Source organism: Dicentrarchus labrax, unplaced genomic scaffold, assembly GCF_905237075.1.
Source record: "Dicentrarchus labrax unplaced genomic scaffold, dlabrax2021, whole genome shotgun sequence".
In the NCBI taxonomy this organism is placed as follows: domain Eukaryota; kingdom Metazoa; phylum Chordata; class Actinopteri; family Moronidae; genus Dicentrarchus; species Dicentrarchus labrax.
The window spans coordinates 72501-92651 of record NW_026136760.1 but is presented as its reverse complement, the minus strand read 5'-3'; the positions used below and the strand labels follow the sequence as shown (position 1 = coordinate 92651).

The 20151-nt window shown below is 41.4% G+C and overlaps 3 protein-coding genes across 4 annotated transcripts in view; 1 reads left to right on the top strand and 2 right to left on the bottom strand.

The window, feature by feature from the left end:
• LOC127359670 (uncharacterized) overlaps positions 1–20151 on the bottom strand; it is a 60215-nt gene that overhangs the window by 22057 nt on the left and 18007 nt on the right. The gene's annotated exons all lie outside the window — the stretch shown is intronic.
• Positions 5090–13734, top strand: LOC127359674 (uncharacterized). Its single transcript, XM_051393669.1, has 9 exons — positions 5090–5221; positions 6001–6107; positions 6356–6403; positions 7070–7192; positions 7315–7382; positions 7471–7510; positions 8902–8965; positions 13246–13322; positions 13482–13734. The coding sequence occupies exons 2-9, from the start codon at positions 6012–6014 to the stop codon at positions 13641–13643; spliced, it is 678 nt and encodes a 225-aa protein (XP_051249629.1). The 5' UTR covers positions 5090–5221; positions 6001–6011; the 3' UTR covers positions 13644–13734.
• rdm1 (RAD52 motif containing 1) overlaps positions 14091–20151 on the bottom strand; it is a 9600-nt gene continuing 3539 nt past the window's right edge. For both annotated transcript variants that reach the window (XM_051393661.1, XM_051393662.1), the window contains exons 5-8: positions 17238–17430; positions 16958–17056; positions 14855–14931; positions 14091–14279 (exon numbers count right to left, since the gene is read on the bottom strand). In XM_051393661.1, the coding sequence (XP_051249621.1) occupies positions 14214–14279; positions 14855–14931; positions 16958–17056; positions 17238–17430 (435 nt within the window). In that variant the 3' untranslated portion in view covers positions 14091–14213. The remainder of the gene's footprint in view (positions 14280–14854; positions 14932–16957; positions 17057–17237; positions 17431–20151) is intronic.

The window sequence follows — 20151 nt, the reverse complement described above, 5'->3', positions numbered from 1 at the left end:
GAGTCTTCACTTTATGACTTTATTACCTCGTAGACGTTTGTGTCTGCAGCTGTTACAGTCACCTGGTTCCAAACAGCTCAGTTCACCTGGAGGAATGTTCACCAGAACATTACCAGAACTTTACCAGAACATTATCAGAACACTACCAGAACATTATCAGAACACTACTAGAACATTTTCAGAACTTTACCAGAACATTATCAGAACATTACTAGAACATTTTCAGAACATTACCAGAACATTATCAGAACTTTACCAAAACATTATCAGAACATTACCAGAACATTTTCAGAACTTTACCAAAACATTTTCAGAACTTTACCAGAACATTTTCAGAACATTACCAGAACATTCTGAGCAGGTCTCTGTCAGTGGATGGCAGCAGAGGACATTGGACACTGTGAGTTCCTCCTCACTCAGTCTGCTGCATTGAACAGTGAAGAATTAAACAAAGATAAATGACGTCAGAACTTTTTCCACCTTTAATGTGAAACACATACAATAACCTGGACCTCCCCCCAGAAACCTGGTCCAGGAGGCTTCTGAGAGCCCTAAAGGATCTGTGTGCTACACAACAATCTCCTGTATTCTCCAAATGTCTGGGTTTTCTTACCGATAAAAACATCCAAGCCCGGTAATACAGGAAGTCTTCCAAAAGAGAAAATGTGTTCTGGTCTGATGAAACCAAGGTTGAACACATCACCGAGAGAACACCAAACCCAGTGTGACACATGGTGGTCTTCAGCTGGAACCGGGGCCTGATTCAAGGTGGAGGAGTTCCAAATTCCAGTTTCAATTTTAGCACAAAACCTTCAGGTTAGAAGGCTGAAGAGGAAGGGGAAGAGGAACGACCCAAAGCATTGATCCAGACAGGAAGGAAGGAAAGTCTTTTTATTGTCATATTCACAGTATATATATACAGTATATATACACCATTATGCACCATTTACAGCACTTTTACATACATGAAATGAACCTTGGCCTCTGCATCCTACATAGGAGCAGTGGGCAGACTGAATGCCCGGGGAGCAGTCAGGGGTTAGGTGCCCTGCTCAAGGGCACCTCGGCAGAGCACAAGAGGTGAAAACTGGCAACTCTCCAGCTACTAGCCCACACTCCATACGGTGGGTCTGTGCTTGAAAGTCCCTTCCCACTGAGCTACTGCCGCCCTGAAAGGTTTCTGGCAGCGGTGGGATCAACAAAGGCATGGCTTCACCAGAAGAAGATGAAGGTTTTGGATTGACCCAGTCGGAGCCCAGACCTGGATCCACCTGTGGGGTGATCTGAAGAGGGCTGTGGCTCGGAGGCAGAACCTAATCGGAAGGATATTGGTTGGATCCCTGGCTCCTCCTACCACGGTCGAAGTATCCTTGAGCAAGATACTGAACCCTGAATTGCTCCTGATGCATCAGTGAGTGAATGGGTGAATGTGTCTGTAGTAAAAGATGTGAATGTGTCTGTAGTGAAAGGGTGAATGTGTCTGTAGTGAAAGGGTGAATGTGTCTATAGTAAAAGGTGTGAATGTGTCTGTAGTGAAAGGGTGAATGTGTCTGTAGTGAAAGGGTGAATGCGTCTGTAGTGAAAGGGAGAATGTGTGTGAAAGGGTGAATGTGTCTGTAGTAAAAGGTGTGAATGTGTCTGTTGTGAAAAGGTGAATGTGTCTGTAGTGAAAGGGTGAATGTGTGTGAAAGGGTGAATGTGTCTGTAGTGAAAGGGTAAATGTGTCTGTAGTGAAAAGGTGAATGTGTCTGTAGTGAAAGGGTGAATGTGTGTATAAGGGTGATGTGTCTGTAGTGAAAGGGTGAATGTGTGTATAAGGGTGATGTGTCTGTAGTGAAAGGGTGAATGTGTCTGTAGTGAAAAGGTGAATGCGTCTGTAGTGAAAAGGTGAATGCGTCTGTAGTGAAAAGGTGAATGCGTCTGTAGTGAAAGGGTGAATGTGTGTGAAAGGGTAAATGTGTCTGTAGTGAAAGGGGGAATGTGTGTGAAAGGCTGAATGTGTCTGTAGTGAAAGGGTGAATGTGTCTGTAGTAAAAGGGTGAATGTGTGTGAAAGGGTGAATGTGTGTGAAAGGGTGAATGTGTCTTTAGTAAAAGGGTGAATGTGTGTGAAAGGGTGAATGTGTCTGTAGTCAAAGGGTGAATGTGTGTGAAAGGGTGAATGTGTCTTTAGTAAAAGGGTGAATGTGTGTGAAAGGGTTTATGTGTGTGAACGGGTGAATGTGTCTGTAGTTAAAGGGTGAATGTGTCTGTAGTAAAAGGAGTGAATGCGTCTGTAGTGAAAGGGTGAATGTGTCTGTAGTGAAAGGGTGAATCTGTCTGTAGTTAAAGGATGTGAATGTGTCTGTAGTTAAAGGGTGAATGTGTCTGTAGTAAAAGGATGAATGTGTGTGAAAGGGTGAATGTGTGTGTAGTAAAGGGGTGAATGTGTCTGTAGTGAAAGGGTGAATGTGTCTGTAGTTAAAAGGGTGAATGTGTCTGTAGTAAAAGGGTAAATGTGTCTGTAGTGAAAGGGTGAATGTGTCTTTAGTAAAGGGTGAATGTGTGTGAAAGGGTGAATGTGTCTGTAGTGAAAGGATGAATGTGTTAATAGACAGATAAAGGTGCCAGTTTAAGGCTGTGCACACTAATGCAACCAGGTTATTAAACAGCATTTAACAGGAGTGTGTAGACGGATTATATCCACTGTAGGAGATCCAATGAGTGCTAGACCCTGAGTCCTAACCCCCCTGAGTGACCTGGTCTCAATGTGTCTCTCCTGTGCTGAACAATAAGAGCAGGTTGAGGCACAATGTGAGCGTATGAAAATGAGACAGATTACAGAAGAATGAACGTGTGTCTGATGCAAAGTAACAGGATAAGGTCCCAACCAGCTGACCAATCACAGCTCAGCGTTAGGACACATCATCATCACCTTCATCTTCATCATCATCATCAAGACCTCTGTGTGTACAAACCTCCTGAACCATGAACACTGAATCCTAACCGGGAGAAGCTGACTGCAACTCCCATGATGCCACGCTGCTTCACCACCTAATCACACTTCCTGTTTCTTATAGTTCTGATGTGAGCGTCCCCCTGGTGGCAGAGACTGCACACTGCAGGTTTAATGATGAAGATAAAGTTTTAGCCAGCTCCACCCACTGAGCTAACCAGGCGCCCTCAACGATGGGGGACAATGAGCAGTGACAATAGTAATAATAGTAACTGTAGTAATAATAACATTAATAATATTTCCCATGGTGCACTGAGCTCCTCTCTTCCTCTCTCTTTCTGCACTCATTCATGTTCCATTAATGCATGTTACTAACTTCACTTCTTCCCCGGAGTTCTTGTGCTTTCTCGTCTCGCAGGTTCTTATCGATCCTGGTGGAGCCTCCTGCCATGGTCCTGCTAGATTGCCATTGCCAATACTGTTGTTGCTGTGCACCTGTCTGTCTGTCTCTCGCTCTCTCTCTCTCTTTCAAACCAACTGGTCGAGACAGACGACCACCCACCTAGAGCCGGAGGATCTGTCCTAGGTTTCTGCCTTTTAACAGGCAGTTTTTCCTTGCCCTTGTCGCCAAGTGCTTGCTCATGGTGGTACTGTTGGGTCTCTGTAATTAATGTTAAAGAGTTCGGTCTAGACCTGCTCTATTTGAAAAGTGTCCTGAGATAACTTCTGTTATGAATTGGCGCTATACAAATAAAATTGAATTGAATTGAATAATTATAATAATAACACTAATATCAGTGATATTAGCAATAGCAGTCAAACAGGACCATGGCAGGAGGCTCCACAAGGATCGATAAGAACCTGCGAGATGAGAAAGCACAAGAACTCCGGGGAAGAAGTGAAGTTAGTAACATGCATTAATGGAACATGAATGAGTACAGAAAGAGAGAAAGAGGAAGAGAGGAGCTCAGTGCACCATGGGAAATCCCCCAATAGTCTAGGCCTATAGCAGCATAACTAAGGGATGGTTCAGGACTCACCTGATCCAGCCCTAACTATAAGCTTTATCAAAGAGGAATGTCTTAAGCCTACTCTTGAATGTGGTGAGGGTGTCTGCCTCCCGAACCACAACTGGAAGCTGGTTCCACAGGAGAGGAGCTTGGTAACTGAAGGCTCTGGCTCCTGTTCTACTTTTAGAGACTATAGGAACCACAAGTAGCCCAGCATTCAGAGAACGTAGTGTTCTAGTGGGGTAATAGGGTACTATGAGCTCTTTAAGATATGAAGGGGCCTGACCATGAAGAGCTTTATAGGTGAGGAGGAGAATTTTAAATTCTATTTTAAATTTTACAGGGAAAAAGTAGCTTTAAAAAAGTAGCTGTATCTTCCTCTGCAGACTGGATTTGTTTGTCTTTGTTGGACTGACCTCTGCCCTGTAAGTCTTTATGTTCACTGTCTTTAATTCAATGCAGTGCTCCAGCAAAATTATTACAATCATTCAAAGGAAAAGCAGCAGATCTGAAAAATGATGTCAACCACTGAGTTTCTGTCAATGGATTTAATTAATTAACTGACTTAATGAATGAATGAATTATTTAATGCACACATTGATTAATAGACTGGTGGATGTATAAACTGTTGTGGAGCTTCATTTACAACCACAGATCATTATATGATATAGGCGCTGTATGTGTAGAACTCTGCGGTAGTGAAGCTGTCAGATAAATGTAATAGAGTACAAATACTCCAGTAAAGTAACTCGCTGTGCAAATGTTGTTAGTGACAGTCCTCCACTGATCTGAGGTCAGTTCACACAGAAACTGCATACAGAGCAGATTGTCATCAGATAACTGCAGATCATTCAGTTAAATGATTTATGAGTGATTTTATTAACATTGTTAATGATCTGTGATCTAATCCTGAAGCTCTGTTGGGTAGAAAACAGTCAAAGAATATCGTCTCCGTGTCAATTCACTGTTCGTGCTGGTTAATATTTTGCTGCCACATTTACTCTGAGACTTCCTAAAACCAGACGTTATAAATCCTTTCACTGTGTTCATCTGCGTTAGTTCATGATAACAAGGTACATGGTTCATTTATTTTTTAGTTCACAACACAAGACTGTGTCCAGAGGTGTGACTATTACTGATTAACACATAACCTTCAGAGGTGCTAACACTGCGCACATCCTCCTGCGTTTGGTAAAAGTGAAAATGATATTAGACCCCAGCGAGGAGTCAAAACTGCAGAGTCACTGTGATTAACTCACCCAGCTGAACCAGCACAGGTGAGTCCAGCGTTAGACCTGCAGCAGGTTCAAGTATTCAGGATTGTGTTGAAACCTCAGATATTATCTGTCTGGGGTGACGAAGGGTTAGGTTTAGGGTTAGGAAGATAAATCCTTTTTCCCAAGGTTAGGGTTAGGGTTAGGGTTAGGGAAGGGGTGACATGTGTTGAGGTTTAGTTGTTTTGTTTGTTGCTATGATAATTATGAGAATCTGGGCTCTGATAGTGTGACTAATACGACACACAAGTCTTCGTGCCTTTGTTGTAGGGTTGTTTTTTCTGATCCTTCCATTAAAGACGGAATAATTACACTGATCTCTGATTTACTGCCCGTCTGAAAGCTGAGAAAGGAACAGCAGCCACATAGAAAGGATTTAACTGATGGGTAATAATCGGGCTGTCCATCCACACCAGAGAACTACAGTCCACTTCCACCTGGCTACACAGAATGAAAGCAATGCTTGTGCAATGTTCAACTGTCATTGATAAAAGGAAGTGATCTAATCTGTACTGTACCATTCCGATGTATCGAGAACCGGTTCTCACCCTCCATACTCCTACGCTCTCAGACGAGTTTGGTTAAATGATTTCCACAATAGCAGCAGCTTCTGCCAAATGCTGGGCGGAGGTCACGTGCACTCTAGTGCGTGGGTCTGCCATACGTCTCATGTATGACATGGTGGTATCCACTGCTGAAGATTACTAGCATTGATTATTCTGAGTATTGAACACATGAATGAGTATACGGCTGTTGATATAAACGTGCTACTATGTGCACAGGAAGTGACCGGATGGCAACTGTGAACGTCAGAATCCCAGACTCTGTCTTGGAAAACATCGCCAAGTCGCTCCAAAACTCAGAACCTATTCGGCTGGATGTTCCAAAGGTGAGAAGTCCTGAAATCACCTGACAAAACCTTGATAGACCACCAGTCCTTCACCTATGGTTGCCGTGGAAATAGCAGGTTTGATACAACCAGTCAGAGAAGACCTTCACAATAAAAGCCTGAGTGTCAGTAACAGTGAATGAGCAGCTCATCCTGTTTACCCTCCTCTGTTCACCTCCTCTGTTCTCTTCCTCTGTTCTCCTCCTCTGGCCACCTCCTCTGGTCTCCTCCTCTGTTCTCCTCAACAGATCAATACCATAGTTAACGGTGTTCTCAATGTTCTGGGACTTCCAAAGGCAAGTAAACCCCCTCCTCTCACCCTCCTCTCACACACACACACACACACACACACACACACACACACACACACACACACACACACACACACACACACACACACACACAGCGGACAGACTAATACACTTTCATCCAGGCAAATACAATACAGTGTGCCATTAACATTTAAATGTTGCATAACAATCCCAAGCATTTTATCTTTATCTTTCTGAATTAATCTTCAGTGAGTGAACGAGTTGTAACATAGCAACCTCCTGTTTAATGTCTCTTTGTGGACTTTTATGTGTCTCTTTGTGGTGGTTTGTAGTCTCTTTGTGGTGGTTTGGGGTCTCTTTGTGGTGGTTTGGGGTCTCTGTGGTGGTTTGGGGTTTCTTCGAGGTGGTATGGGGTCTCTGTGGGTTTTTTTTGTCTCTTTGCGGTGGTTTGGGGTCTCTTTGCGGTGGTTTGGGGTCTCTTTGCGGTGGTTTGGGGTTTCATCGTGGTGGTTTTGGGTCTCTTCGTGGTGGTTTTGAGTCTCTTTGTGGTGGTTTTGGATCTCTTTGCGGTGGTTTGTCGTCTCTTCGTGGTGGTTTTGGGTGTCTTTGTGGTGGTTTGGGGTTTCTTTGTGGTGGTTTGGGGTAGATAAATATAACACACCTGTGATGTTTCTACCTTTCCTGCTGAAGGGTCCTGTTGAATTGCAGCTCACTGACAAGCCGACCATCTCTATCAGCGAGTCTGGAGTTTCTGTCAGAGTGAACGCCAAAGCCCAGTCTTTAGTTGAATCACGTACACCAGCTCTTCCTGTGGTAAAGACACAGACACACAACCAGAAAAACAACCAACAGAACAGATGCACCTGTTTACTTTAGATATTTCTGACTCTTTTCTTCTTCTGCACAGTAATAACCAAACTGTCTGTCTCCTCCAGATGTGTAAGGTCGCCATGAAGGTCGATATCCTTGGACGCCGTCTGATTCTGCTCTCTCAAACCTCTGAGTAGGAGCCCCCGCCTCAGATGCTCTGCTGTATATGACAGTAGTACTGTGTAGTACTGTACAGTGTCATTACTGTTGTTCTCTTTCAGGTGTAAAGTCAGACCTCAAACCACAAAAGGAAAATTTGCGGTAAGAATACAGTGAGTGTCTGCACCTCTCTGCTAAAAGGCACAATATGCAGGATTTTACTACGTGGCTGCAATGACAAAACCTACAGTTCCTCTAACGTCCACCAGAGGCTGGCTCCAGCAGTGAGTCCATAAGACCCCATATTATAATCTCTATAGCTACTTTATTTAACCAGATAAGTAATAACAAGAACCAATTCTCATTGACAGTGACAATCCCGGCCAACAGGCAGCATGATAATACCAGTGTGTACAATATATAGTTGGTATAGTATATACAATATATACAGTGTACAGTATATACAGTGTATACAATATATACAGTATATACAGTATATACAATACATACAATATATACAGTCTATACAGTATATACAGTGTGTACAGTTTATACAGTGAGAGAAGAGAGAACTATCAGGACAGATACTCAGGTATTTGTAAGAGGTGACAAATTCACTCACTGTTGAAACTGAGCTGCAGGGAGGACAGGGCAGTGTTCAGGGAGGAGCTCGATGTATACAACAGGGTGTCGTCAGCATAGAGGTGGATGAGAGAACAGCAGCATGAGCAACATTATTTAGATATATTGTGAAGAGGGTTTGGACCTAGAATGGACCCCTGAGGCAGGCACACCGGAGCACCTCTAAAGCCAGACTGCATGGTGGAACAGACGTTGTGAGACTCCAGCTGGTGGGTCAGGTGTTTGTTGACCAGTTTCTACAGAACCTTTGAGAGGCAATATGGATATAGGTTCAGGTCTGAGGTGTCTCGTGTAGAGTCGGAAGACAGAGCCCGATTTCTGGTCCTGGGAGATTTAATTGGTCTGCAGGGACAGGTTGGACAGAGCAGAGATAATATGAGCCACTAGTTTCAGAAAGAAGGGGTTTATACGTCCAGTCCAGCTGATTGATTAGGACCCAGTTTGAGCCGATCTTTGTCCTGCACTGGCAACTGAACAAGAGTGAAGCTACAACACAGGCTGGATAATTCAAATATGGTCAAAGAGGTGGAGCGCCGCCAGAGCCGACCACACTGAGGTCCACAATGGCTCTTACCAGACCCGGGGGACTCTTTATTTATTTATTATTTAATAAACACAAAATCGCTGTCAATCATCTTTACTCGCACATTCAGTCCCAGCTGTTCATCATTTACAAACAGCGACAGCCTGCATAGTATGTCTTTAAATAATAACAATAATGATGATGATGATAATAATATTATTAATAATAACAATAATAATTGTGATAATATTATGAATAATAATAACACAAATAATAACAATAATAATGATAATATTAATAATAATAATGATGATGATAATAATAGTAATAATATTAATAATAATAACAATAATAATGGTAATAATAATAGTGTGTTGTTTCTGTGCAGAAGCTGGTTGTTAACTTCGTTCTTGAAAGATATGTTCTTCATAAAGTTGGAACCTACATTCAGAGTGAGTACTACTGCACTGAACTACACACAACACTGTAATGTACAGTAGTCTTTGAACTACACACAACGCTGTAATGTACAGTAGTCTTTGAACTACACACAACAATGTAATGTACAGGAGTCACATACACATATAGGAAGCCATCGGCCATAGTTAAATGTATCCCTGGGGCCAGAGCGGACAACATTGAATCATATTTAAAACTGCTGGCTAAAGATAAACGTAAATACAGTAAGATTGTTATCCACGTCGGCGGTAACGACACCCGTTTACGCCAATCGGAGGTCACTAAGATTAATGTGGAGTCGGTGTGTAATTATGCTAAGACAATGTCGGACACCGTAGTTTTCTCTGGACCCCTGCCCAATGTGACCAGTGATGACATATAGAGCCGCATGTCGTCATTCCACCGCTGGCTGTCGAGGTGGTGTCCAGAAAACTATGTGGGCTTCATTGATAACTGGAAGCCTTTTTGGGGAAAACCTAGTCTGATTAGGAGAGACGGCATGCATCCAACTTTGGATGGAGCGGCTCTCTTAGTTTGGAATATGGCGAAGTTTATTTCTGAAACCTGACAGTCCAGAGTTAGGACCAGGAAGCAGAGCTGCTGTCTTACACACTTCTCTGCTCTTTAATTTAGAACAGTCACCCACCCAAAACCCCATAGAGACTGTGTCTGTCCCCCGACCACCTAAATTATTTAAAGAAATAAAAACAAGAGGAGTTCAACATAAAAATCTGATAAAAAAATTAAAACTAACTCCTCAGTAGCACAAAATGAGAGAATGAAATGTGGGCTGTTAAATATCAGGTCTCTGTCCTCTAAAGCTGTTTTAGTGAATGAATTAATATCAGATTATGATATTGATTTACTTTGTCTTACTGAGACCTGGTTGTCCCACGAGGAGTATGTTAGCCTAAATGAATCCAACCCCCCAGTCATATTAATACTCACATTCCTCGAGGCACTGGCCGAGGAGGTGGAGTGGCAGCCATATATGATTCGAGCGTTTTAATGGACCCTAAACCTAAACTAAATTATAATTCATTTGAAAGCCTTGTTCTTAGTCTTTCTCACCCAAACTGGAAAACACTGCAGCCAGTTCTATTTGTTATAGTGTACCGCGCTCCTGGACCGTACTCTGATTTTATATCTGAATTCTCAGAGTTTTTATCAAGTTTAGTCCTTAAATCAGATAAAGTAATTATTGTAAGTGATTTTAATATTCATGTGGATGTTGACAATGACACCCTTAGTAATGCATTTATATCATTAATAGACTCAATTGGCTTCTGTCAGAGTGTAAATAAACCAACTCATTGTTTTAATCACACTCTTGACCTTGTTTTATAATATGGCATTGATATTGAACATTTAATAGTCTTCCCACATTATCCTTTCCTATCTGACCATTATTTAATAACTTTTGAATTCATACTATTAGATTATAAGCCATTAGGCAAAACTTCCTACAGCAGATGTCTATCTGACAGTGCTGTAGCTAAATTTAAGGAGGAGATTCCTTCAGTGTTTAATTCAATGCCATGTCTGAATTTAACAGAGTCCTATAATAACTTTAGTTCCTCTGAAATTAATAATCTTGTCGATAGTGCTACAGGCTCACTACGATCAACATTAGACTCTATCGCTCCTATAAAAAGGAAATTATTAAAACATAGGAGACTAGCACCTTGGTATAACCACCAAACCCGCCAGTTAAAACAAATAGCTAGGAAATCTGAAAGGAAATGGCACTCTTCCAAATTATCAGAATATCGCTCAAATTGGCAAGATAATCTTAAAACTTATAGAAAGGCCCTCCGTAATGCCAGAGGAGCCTATTACTCAGCACTAATAGAAGAAAATAAGAACAACCCTAGGTTCCTCTTCAGCACTGTAGCCAGGCTGACAGAGAGTCACAGCTCTATTGAGCCACATATCCCCATAAACTTAAGTAGCAATGACTTCATGAGCTTCTTCTATAATAAAATTATTACTATTAGAGAGAAAATTAATCACCAACTGCCATCAACAGTTATCAGTGGCTCTCCAAGTTCAGGGACTTCTGTCAATGTAAACTTAGATATATATTTAGACTGTTTTTCTGCTATCGATCTTCATCACTTAACTTCAATCATTTCTTCATCGAAGCCATCAACCTGTCTATTAGACCCGATCCCAACTAGGCTGCTTAAAGAAGTTGTTCCCTTAATTGGCACTTCTTTACTGGATATGATTAATCTTTCTTTATTATCAGGATATGTACCACAGTCCTTTAAAGTAGATGTAATTAAACCCCTTCTTAAAAAGCCCACTCTTGACCCAGGGGTTTTAGCCAACTATAGACCGATTTCTAACCTCCCCTTCCTCTCTAAGATTCTGGAGAGAGTAGTCGCCAAAGAGTTGTGTGACTTTCTACATAACAATAGTTTATTTGAGGATTTTCAGTCAGGATTTAGAGTTCATCATAGCACAGAGACAGCTCTGGTTAAAGTTAATAATGACCTTCTGACTGCTTCTGACAATGGACTTGTCTCTGTACTTCTATTATTGGATCTTAGTGCTGCATTTGACACCATTGACCATGATATTCTTTTACAGAGACTTGAGCATCAAATTGGCATTAAAGGAACCGCACTAAGCTGGTTTAAGTCATATTTATCAGATCGCTCGCAGTTTGTACATGTTAACGATGAATCTTCAATAGATACTACAGTTAGTCATGGAGTTCCACAAGGTTCTGTACTTGGACCAATACTATTTACTTTATATATGCTCCCTTTAGGCAACATTATTAGGAATCACTCCATTAACTTTCACTGTTATGCAGATGACATGCAGTTATATCTATCAATCAAGCCCAATGAAATTAATCAATTATCTAAATTACAAACATGTCTTAAGGACATACAATCCTGGATGACCTGCAATTTTCTGATGTTAAACTCAGAAAAAAACGAAATTCTTGTTCTTGGCCCCAAAAACCTTAGAGACTCACTGTCTAAAGATATAGTTACTCTAGATGGCATTAACTTGGCCTCTAGCACCACTGTCAGGAATCTTGGAGTTATCTTTGATCAGGATTTGTCATTTAACACCCACATAAAGCAGACCTCTAGGACTGCCTTCTTTCATTTACGTAATATTAGAAAAATTAGACACATACTATCACAGACAGATGCAGAAAAACTAATCCATGCATTTGTTACTTCAAGGCTGGATTACTGCAACTCTTTATTATCAGGTTGCCCCAATAAGTCCATTAAAACGCTCCAATTAATTCAGAACGCTGCAGCATGAGTACTGACAGGAACTAGAAAAAGAGATCACATCTCTCCTGTACTAGCTACTCTGCATTGGCTCCCTATAAACTGTAGAATAGAATTTAAAATCCTCCTCCTCACCTATAAAGCTCTTCATGGTCAGGCCCCTTCATATCTTAAAGAGCTCATAGTACCCTATTACCCCACTAGAACACTACGTTCTCTGAATGCTGGGCTACTTGTGGTTCCTATAGTCTCTAAAAGTAGAACAGGAGCCAGAGCCTTCAGTTACCAAGCTCCTCTCCTGTGGAACCAGCTTCCAGTTGTGGTTCGGGAGGCAGACACCCTCACCACATTCAAGAGTAGGCTTAAGACATTCCTCTTTGATAAAGCTTATAGTTAGGGCTGGATCAGGTGAGTCCTGAACCATCCCTTAGTTATGCTGCTATAGGCCTAGACTATTGGGGGATTTCCCATGGTGCACTGAGCTCCTCTCTTCCTCTCTCTTTCTGCACTCATTCATGTCCCATTAATGCATGTTACTAACTTCACTTCTTCCCCGGAGTTCTTGTGCTTTCTCGTCTCGCAGGTTCTTGTCGATCCTGGTGGAGCCTCCTGCCATGGTCCTGCTTGACTGCCATTGCCAATACTGTTGTTGCTGTGCACCTGTCTGTCTGTCTGTCTGTCTGTCTGTCTCTCGCTCTCTCTCTCTGTCTCTCTCTCTCTCTCACCCCAACTGGTCGAGACAGACGACCACCCACCTAGAGCCGGAGGATCTGTCCTAGGTTTCTGCCTTTTAACAGGCAGTTTTTCCTTGCCCTTGTCTCCAAGTGCTTGCTCATGGTGGTACTGTTGGGTCTGTAATTAATGTTTTAAAGAGTTCGGTCTAGACCTGCTCTATTTGAAAAGTGTCCTGAGATAACTTCTGTTATGAATTGGCGCTATACAAATAAAATTGAATTGAATTGAATATATTTATAATTAAATGCTCTGTGTGTGTGTGTGTGTGTTTGTAGGCTGGTTTAATGACGGAGTTCTGCTCCCGCTTCCTAAAGAAGTCGACTTCACTCACGGACACATTGAATATCACAAAGTGAGTCTGTCTGCTTACTACTGATACTGCATAACAGACCAGAGCCCCAGAGGACTATAACAGAGTCCAGAGACCCAGAGGAAGCCTGTAACAGTCAGTGTAGCAGCAGCTCTGCGCTCTGATTGGTCAGACATTAATTGTGTTGTTGTGTGTGTGCAGCACTTCCTGGTGGTCAGTGGCAGTCTGAACCTATCAGAAGCCGGGAAGGAGAAGGTGAGGAAGCAGACCGCAAAGATCAACAACATTATAAAGAAGAAGGCAGCGATGAAGACGAAGAGGAAGGCAAAAAAAGAAAAGAAAAAACATAAAGTTTCAGTGTGACTCTCTGCTGTAGTTTTATTAAAACTGTTCCACACAGTCCCACTTCCTCTCTCATTATTACTGTAAATTATATATTAATATAATAATAATATATAAAATATAACATACTAATATAATATATTATCTAATGGATCCTCGGTGCAGAAATAGGAGCGTTGCTGCAAGATGCTGGACCACAACAACTTCCAGTTCAAGCGAGGAGAAGTCAGATGTAAAGGTTTCTGTGTGCTTCCTGTTTGTAGCTGACGCACCAGCAGCCAATCACAACACAGTTTGATCTGAGCACCAGCAGCCAATCACAACACAGTTTGATCTGAGCACCAGCAGCCAATCACAACACAGTTTGATCTGAGCACCAGCAGCCAATCACAACACAGTTTGATCTGAGCACCAGCAGCCAGTCACAACACAGTTTGATCTGAGCACCAGCAGCCAATCACAACACAGTTCTACTTTCATTAATCAAACTGATTTATTGAACTAATTAAACACCAAAATGAACTCTGCTCAGGATTCCCACCATGCACCACTGTTAGCACAGATTCCTCCTTCCCACAATCTTCTGGGTGTCTATGACACAGTCAGATCCCACTCTTCATCATCATCATCCTCTTCATCAGCAGCAAACTCATTCACCTGTCAGAGAGAGAGAGAATACACTGTACACACACATAGTACACACACACACACTCTCACATACACACACACACACACAGTACACACACACACACACTCTCACATACATACACACACACACACTCTCACATACATACACACACACACATACACTCACACACACTCACATACATACACACACACACACACACACACACACACACACACACACTCACATACATACACACACACACACACACTCTCACATACATACACACACACACACTCTCACATACATACACACACACACACACACACACACACAGTACACACACACACACACACACACACACACACACACACACACACACACACACACACACACACAACTCTCACATACATACACACACACACACAGACTCTCACATACATACACACACACACACACACACTCTCACATACATACACACACACACACACACACACACACACACACACACACACACACAGACAGTACACACACAGTACACACACACACACACACACACACACACACACACACACACACACACACACACACACACAGGTGAGTTTACCTGGAGGACTCCTTCAGTCTCCTCAGGTTGGAACTGATCTGACGTCTGTTTCACCTCCACCATCACTTTACCGTTTCCTACAGAGACAGCAGATCACTTCAGTATTATTAGCAGTATTATTAGTATTATTAGCAGTAGTATTAGCAGTATTATTAGCAGTAGTATTAGCAGTATTATTAGCAGTATTATTAGCAGCAGTATTAGTATTATTAGCATTATTAGCAGTATTATTAGCAGTATTATTAGCAGTAGTATTAGTATTATTAGTAGTAGTATTAGCAGTATTATTAGTATTATTAGCATTATTATTAGTATTATTAGCAGTAGTATTAGCAGTATTATTAGTATTATTAGTATTATTAGCATTATTAGCAGTATTATTAGCAGTAGTATTAGCAGTATTATTAGCAGTATTATTAGTATTATTAGCATTATTAGCAGTATTATTAGCAGTAGTATTAGTATTATTAGTAGTAGTATTATTAGTATTATTAGCAGTATTATTAGTAGTAGTATTAGCAGTAGTATTAGCAGTATTATTAGCAGTGTTATTAGCAGTGTTATTAGCAGTATTATTAGCAGTAGTATTAGCAGTAGTATTAGCAGTATTATTAGTATTATTAGCATTATTAGCAGTATTATTAGCAGTAGTATTAGTATTATTAGTAGTAGTATTAGCAGTAGTATTAGCAGTATTATTAGCAGTGTTATTAGCAGTGTTATTAGCATTATTAGCAGTATTATTAGCAGTAGTATTAGCAGTATTATTAGCAGTGTTATTAGCAGTGTTATTAGCATTATTAGCAGTATTATTAGCAGTAGTATTAGCAGTATTATTAGCAGTATTATTAGTATTATTAGCATTATTAGCAGTATTATTAGCAGTAGTATTAGTATTATTATTAGCATTATTAGTAGTAGTATTAGCAGTATTATTAGTATTATTAGCAGTATTATTAGTATTATTAGCAGTAGTATTAGCAGTATTATTAGTAAAGTTATAAGTATTATTATTGGCAGTAGTATTAGCATTATTAGCAGTATTATTAGTATTATTAGCATTATTAGTAGTAGTATTAGCAGTATTATTAGTATTATTAGCAGTATTATTAGTATTATTAGCAGTAGTATTAGCAGTATTATTAGCAGTAGTATTAGCAGTATTATTAGCAGTGTTATTAGCAGTGTTATTAGTATTATTAACAGTAGTATTAGCATTATTAGCAGTATTATTAGCAGTATTACTAGTAAAGTTATTAGTATTATTATTGGCAGTAGTATTAGCATTATCAGCAGTATTATTAGCAGTATTATTAGTAGTATTATTAGTATTATTATTAGCAGTAGTATTAGCATTATTAGCAGTAGTATTAGCAGTATTATTAGCAGTAGTATTAGCATTATTAGCAGTATTATTAGCAGTAGTATTAGCAGTAGTATTAGCATTATTATTAGCAGTAGTATTAGCATTATTAGCAGTAGTATTAGCAGTGTTATTAGCAGTAGTATTAGCATTATTAGCAGTATTATTAGCAGTAGTATTAGCAGTGTTATTAGCAGTAGTATTAGCATTATTAGCAGTATTATTAGCAGTAGTATTAGCAGTAGTATTAGCATTATTAGCAGTAGTATTAGCAGTGTTATTAGCAGTAGTATTAGCATTATTAGCAGTATTATTAGCAGTAGTATTAGCAGTAGTATTAGCATTATTAGCAGTAGTATTAGCAGTATTATTAGCAGTGTTATTAGCAGTGTTATTAGTATTATTATTAGCAGTAGTATTAGCATTATTAGCAGTATTAGCATTATTAGCAGCATTATTAGCAGCATTATTAGCAGTAGTATTAGCATTATTAGCAGTATTAGCATTTTTAGCAGCATTATTAGCAGTATTAGCAGTATTATTAGTATTATTAGCATTATTAGCAGTAGTATTAGCAGTATTATTAGCAGTAGTATTAGCATTATTAGCAGTAGTATTAGCATTATTAGCAGCATTATTAGCAGTATTATTAGCAGTATTATTAGCAGCATTATTAGCAGTATTATTAGCATTATTAGCAGCATTATTAGCAGTATTATTAGCATTATTAGCAGTATTACCCAGCAGTATTAGCAGCACTGTAGAGAAGGCCTGGGCGAGCGCTCTCTCTCTCACCATCCTGTGCAGGTAACATCGTTTCTGTAGCAGAACATCTGGACCTGCACACACAACATCTGTCAGCACACGCTAACGCTAGCACGCTAACTCCACGCCTGCAACCAATGACTCAAACATTTGAGTTAGCTTAGCATCATCATTCTATACTGACGTTAGCTAGCTCAGAGCTTGGGACTTTATTGTGAAACTTAAGAAGGACTTTATTTTGAAACTCAGGGACACCTGTGCAGGTGAAGCTGTCCTCCACCACTGCTGCTGCTCTGGTCGTCTGTCCGTGACGAGGGAAGGAGAGCTGCAGCAGACAGCCGAACCTCAGCCTCCTCTTCCTCCGACGGCCTCCTCCACCCTCCTCCTCCTCCTCCTCCTCCTCCTCCTCCCCTTCTTCTTCTTCTTCTTCGTTGGTGAGCTCCTTCAGCTGAGAAGGACGGACACAGACAGGAAGTCACCTGCTCTCACGCTGACTCACCTGGATGTAAAGAGGCTCGTTGACCCGGCTGAGTTTGTTCAGAGAACGTCTGATAATGAGAGAAGTTCTGAGCTGTTGCAGTTCCCCTCTGGCTCCATGTGAGGGCGCTCACAGGATGAGAGCAGAATGAATGGAGCTCTATGGAGCGATACCCTCACAGTCCTCTTCTCTCAGGATATCAGTGTTTGTCGAGTAATGACACACTGCTGGGTGTTAGATTCTTTAGAGTCACTTATTTTCTTTAAAGTCTTTAAAATGTCAGTGACGTCACACACATCGTACAGAGATACCGCTTTACGGCGAGCCTCGAGTCTCTTTGTGCTTCGACACAGACGTAACGATAATCAGTCCTTCACTGACCAATCAGCGTTCATTAGCAGAATGCTAGCGCGTTATGGGCAACAACAACTCGTCCTGTAAGAAATCTAAAGGACATCAGAACTCGTTCATTCAGCTTTCGACCTATAACCCATGTTGAACTTTAAAAACTACAATCACATCTGAGATCTCTCAACCACAATCAGCTCCATCTGCTCCCATTCATTCTGCACTGATGGGAGAGCGCCCCCAGTGGACCTCTGCTGGAACTGCAACCAGTGTTCGGTACAATGGGACCTTATGGGGACACTTCACCCATTTGCATTAAGCTTTGTGTCATTAGAACCACAGTCATATTTCTGAATGGTCGTCGTTCCCTCTCTTCCCCTGAGAGGGAGAAATAAGGTTAGTGTGTCACTTCCTGTTTCCAGTGATGTATAAATGGTCATTGTGCGTCATTGGAAGCAGGAAGTCTCTCTGTAGAGGAGGTGAGACTACAAACACTACTTCCTCTTGTTGTTCCACTCACGCTACAGACCTGTCACCGATCAGTGGGTGGGACTAAAAAATATAACCGCCATCTTGTTTGGAAACTGAGCGGAGGCGCTGTGGAGCCAGACGTTACGACTGTGGTAATCAATGATGGTGGAATCAGATGTTCGAGGCTACCTTTATGAGCCGCTGTATATATCAGATGTTCGAGGCTACCTTTATGAGCCGCTGTATATATCAGATGTTCGAGGCTACCTTTATGAGCCGCTGTATATATCAGATGTTCGAGGCTACCTTTATGAGCCGCTGTATATATCAGATGTTCGAGGCTACCTTTATGAGCCGCTGTATATATCAGATGTTCGAGGCTACCTTTATGAGCCGCTGTATATACAGATGTTCGAGGCTACCTTTATGAGCCGCTGTATATATCAGATGTTCGAGGCTACCTTTATGAGCCGCTGTATATATCAGATGTTCGAGGCTACCTTTATGAGCCGCTGTATATATCAGATGTTCGAGGCTACCTTTATGAGCCGCTGTATATATCAGATGTTCGAGGCTACCTTTATGAGCCGCTGTATAGCGAGCAGCGTCTGAGGCTGCTGCAGTCGAGGCAGAGGACCTGCCTGTCGCGGACGAGGAGCCCGGACTGGCTGGAGCTGGGGCGGACTGCTGGTGTCTGTGCTCTCGCTGTGCGCCTACGGACACACGGACGTCTGACTGTAAAGTGTTTCTGTCTTATAACAACGTGGCATGTATGTACACAGTTTGTTCAAGTATTATCACAAAGTTATTCCCGGTTAATACGTAACGTCAGCCAACTGAACTAACGTTAGCTTCTTTACTGCACAAACAGCTTGCAGTTGCATTGCTAACTACTGTGGCACGCTGAACACAAAGACCATGTATCTCTAACTGTGTGCTCAATGTCTTGTAGACAATATCGCCTAACAGCCTTTCTGCAATGGGTCCTGCAAGGCGAGAGATTGGGTGGAGGCGTTGTTTTACCCGCTGATGTGGTGCAGGCTCTCCGACAGTATCCAGCTCCAGATGGCCAGTACTGCGGCACCGAGACGTTGAGGACGCTCAGGAGGAACTACAACTGTCATTGTTTACATATTTATTGTTGTTGTTGTTCATATATTTCTGTAAATAAATGGTTTACATTCACGTTGTTGTTGTTGTTACTGGGAGCAGCTTGCGGAGCTGTGCATTGTGGGAGTTGTTGTCTTTAATACAAATGCGCCCTAAAGTCACTTTCTGTCTTTTCTCGATCAAACAGGCACCAAATTCAAAATGTATGTTACATTTCAACCACATATATATACACTAATGTTTCCACGGGTGAAAGGCTCCTTTAATAGAGAGTGGCCAGGCTCTCGGTAGACGGGCTCTGGTTTGGTTGAGCTGGACGGACTCACTGAGAATGAGCTGTCAATCACAAGGTAGCCCCGCCCTAAAGCATACCCTGCTTTATGGTCTGTTTTACTCTCAAATGGGACCATCAGTTACTAAATGAACATCATGCTGTATGGAAGAAGACTGAAACTAGAGACTGAGACCAGAAACTCATCAGGAAACTGTTTACTGAGCTTATTGATCTCTATAAGACTCCATACTATCAGTGTTAGTGCCCCCTGCTGGCTGTTAGAGACACTGCAGTGGTTCAGATCTATCAATAAACTTTATTATTATTAATATATCAGAGCGCGTGGGACAATAATCTACCCAGCATGCATTGTGCCTGGATCATCAAAGGCTGTGTTTCATTAGTGGTTCCACTTCCCCTCAGCCCTTGGTGTCACACGGTGGAGCGCGGAGGGAGCGGGGGATTTAAATGAAACGCACCTTGGAGTC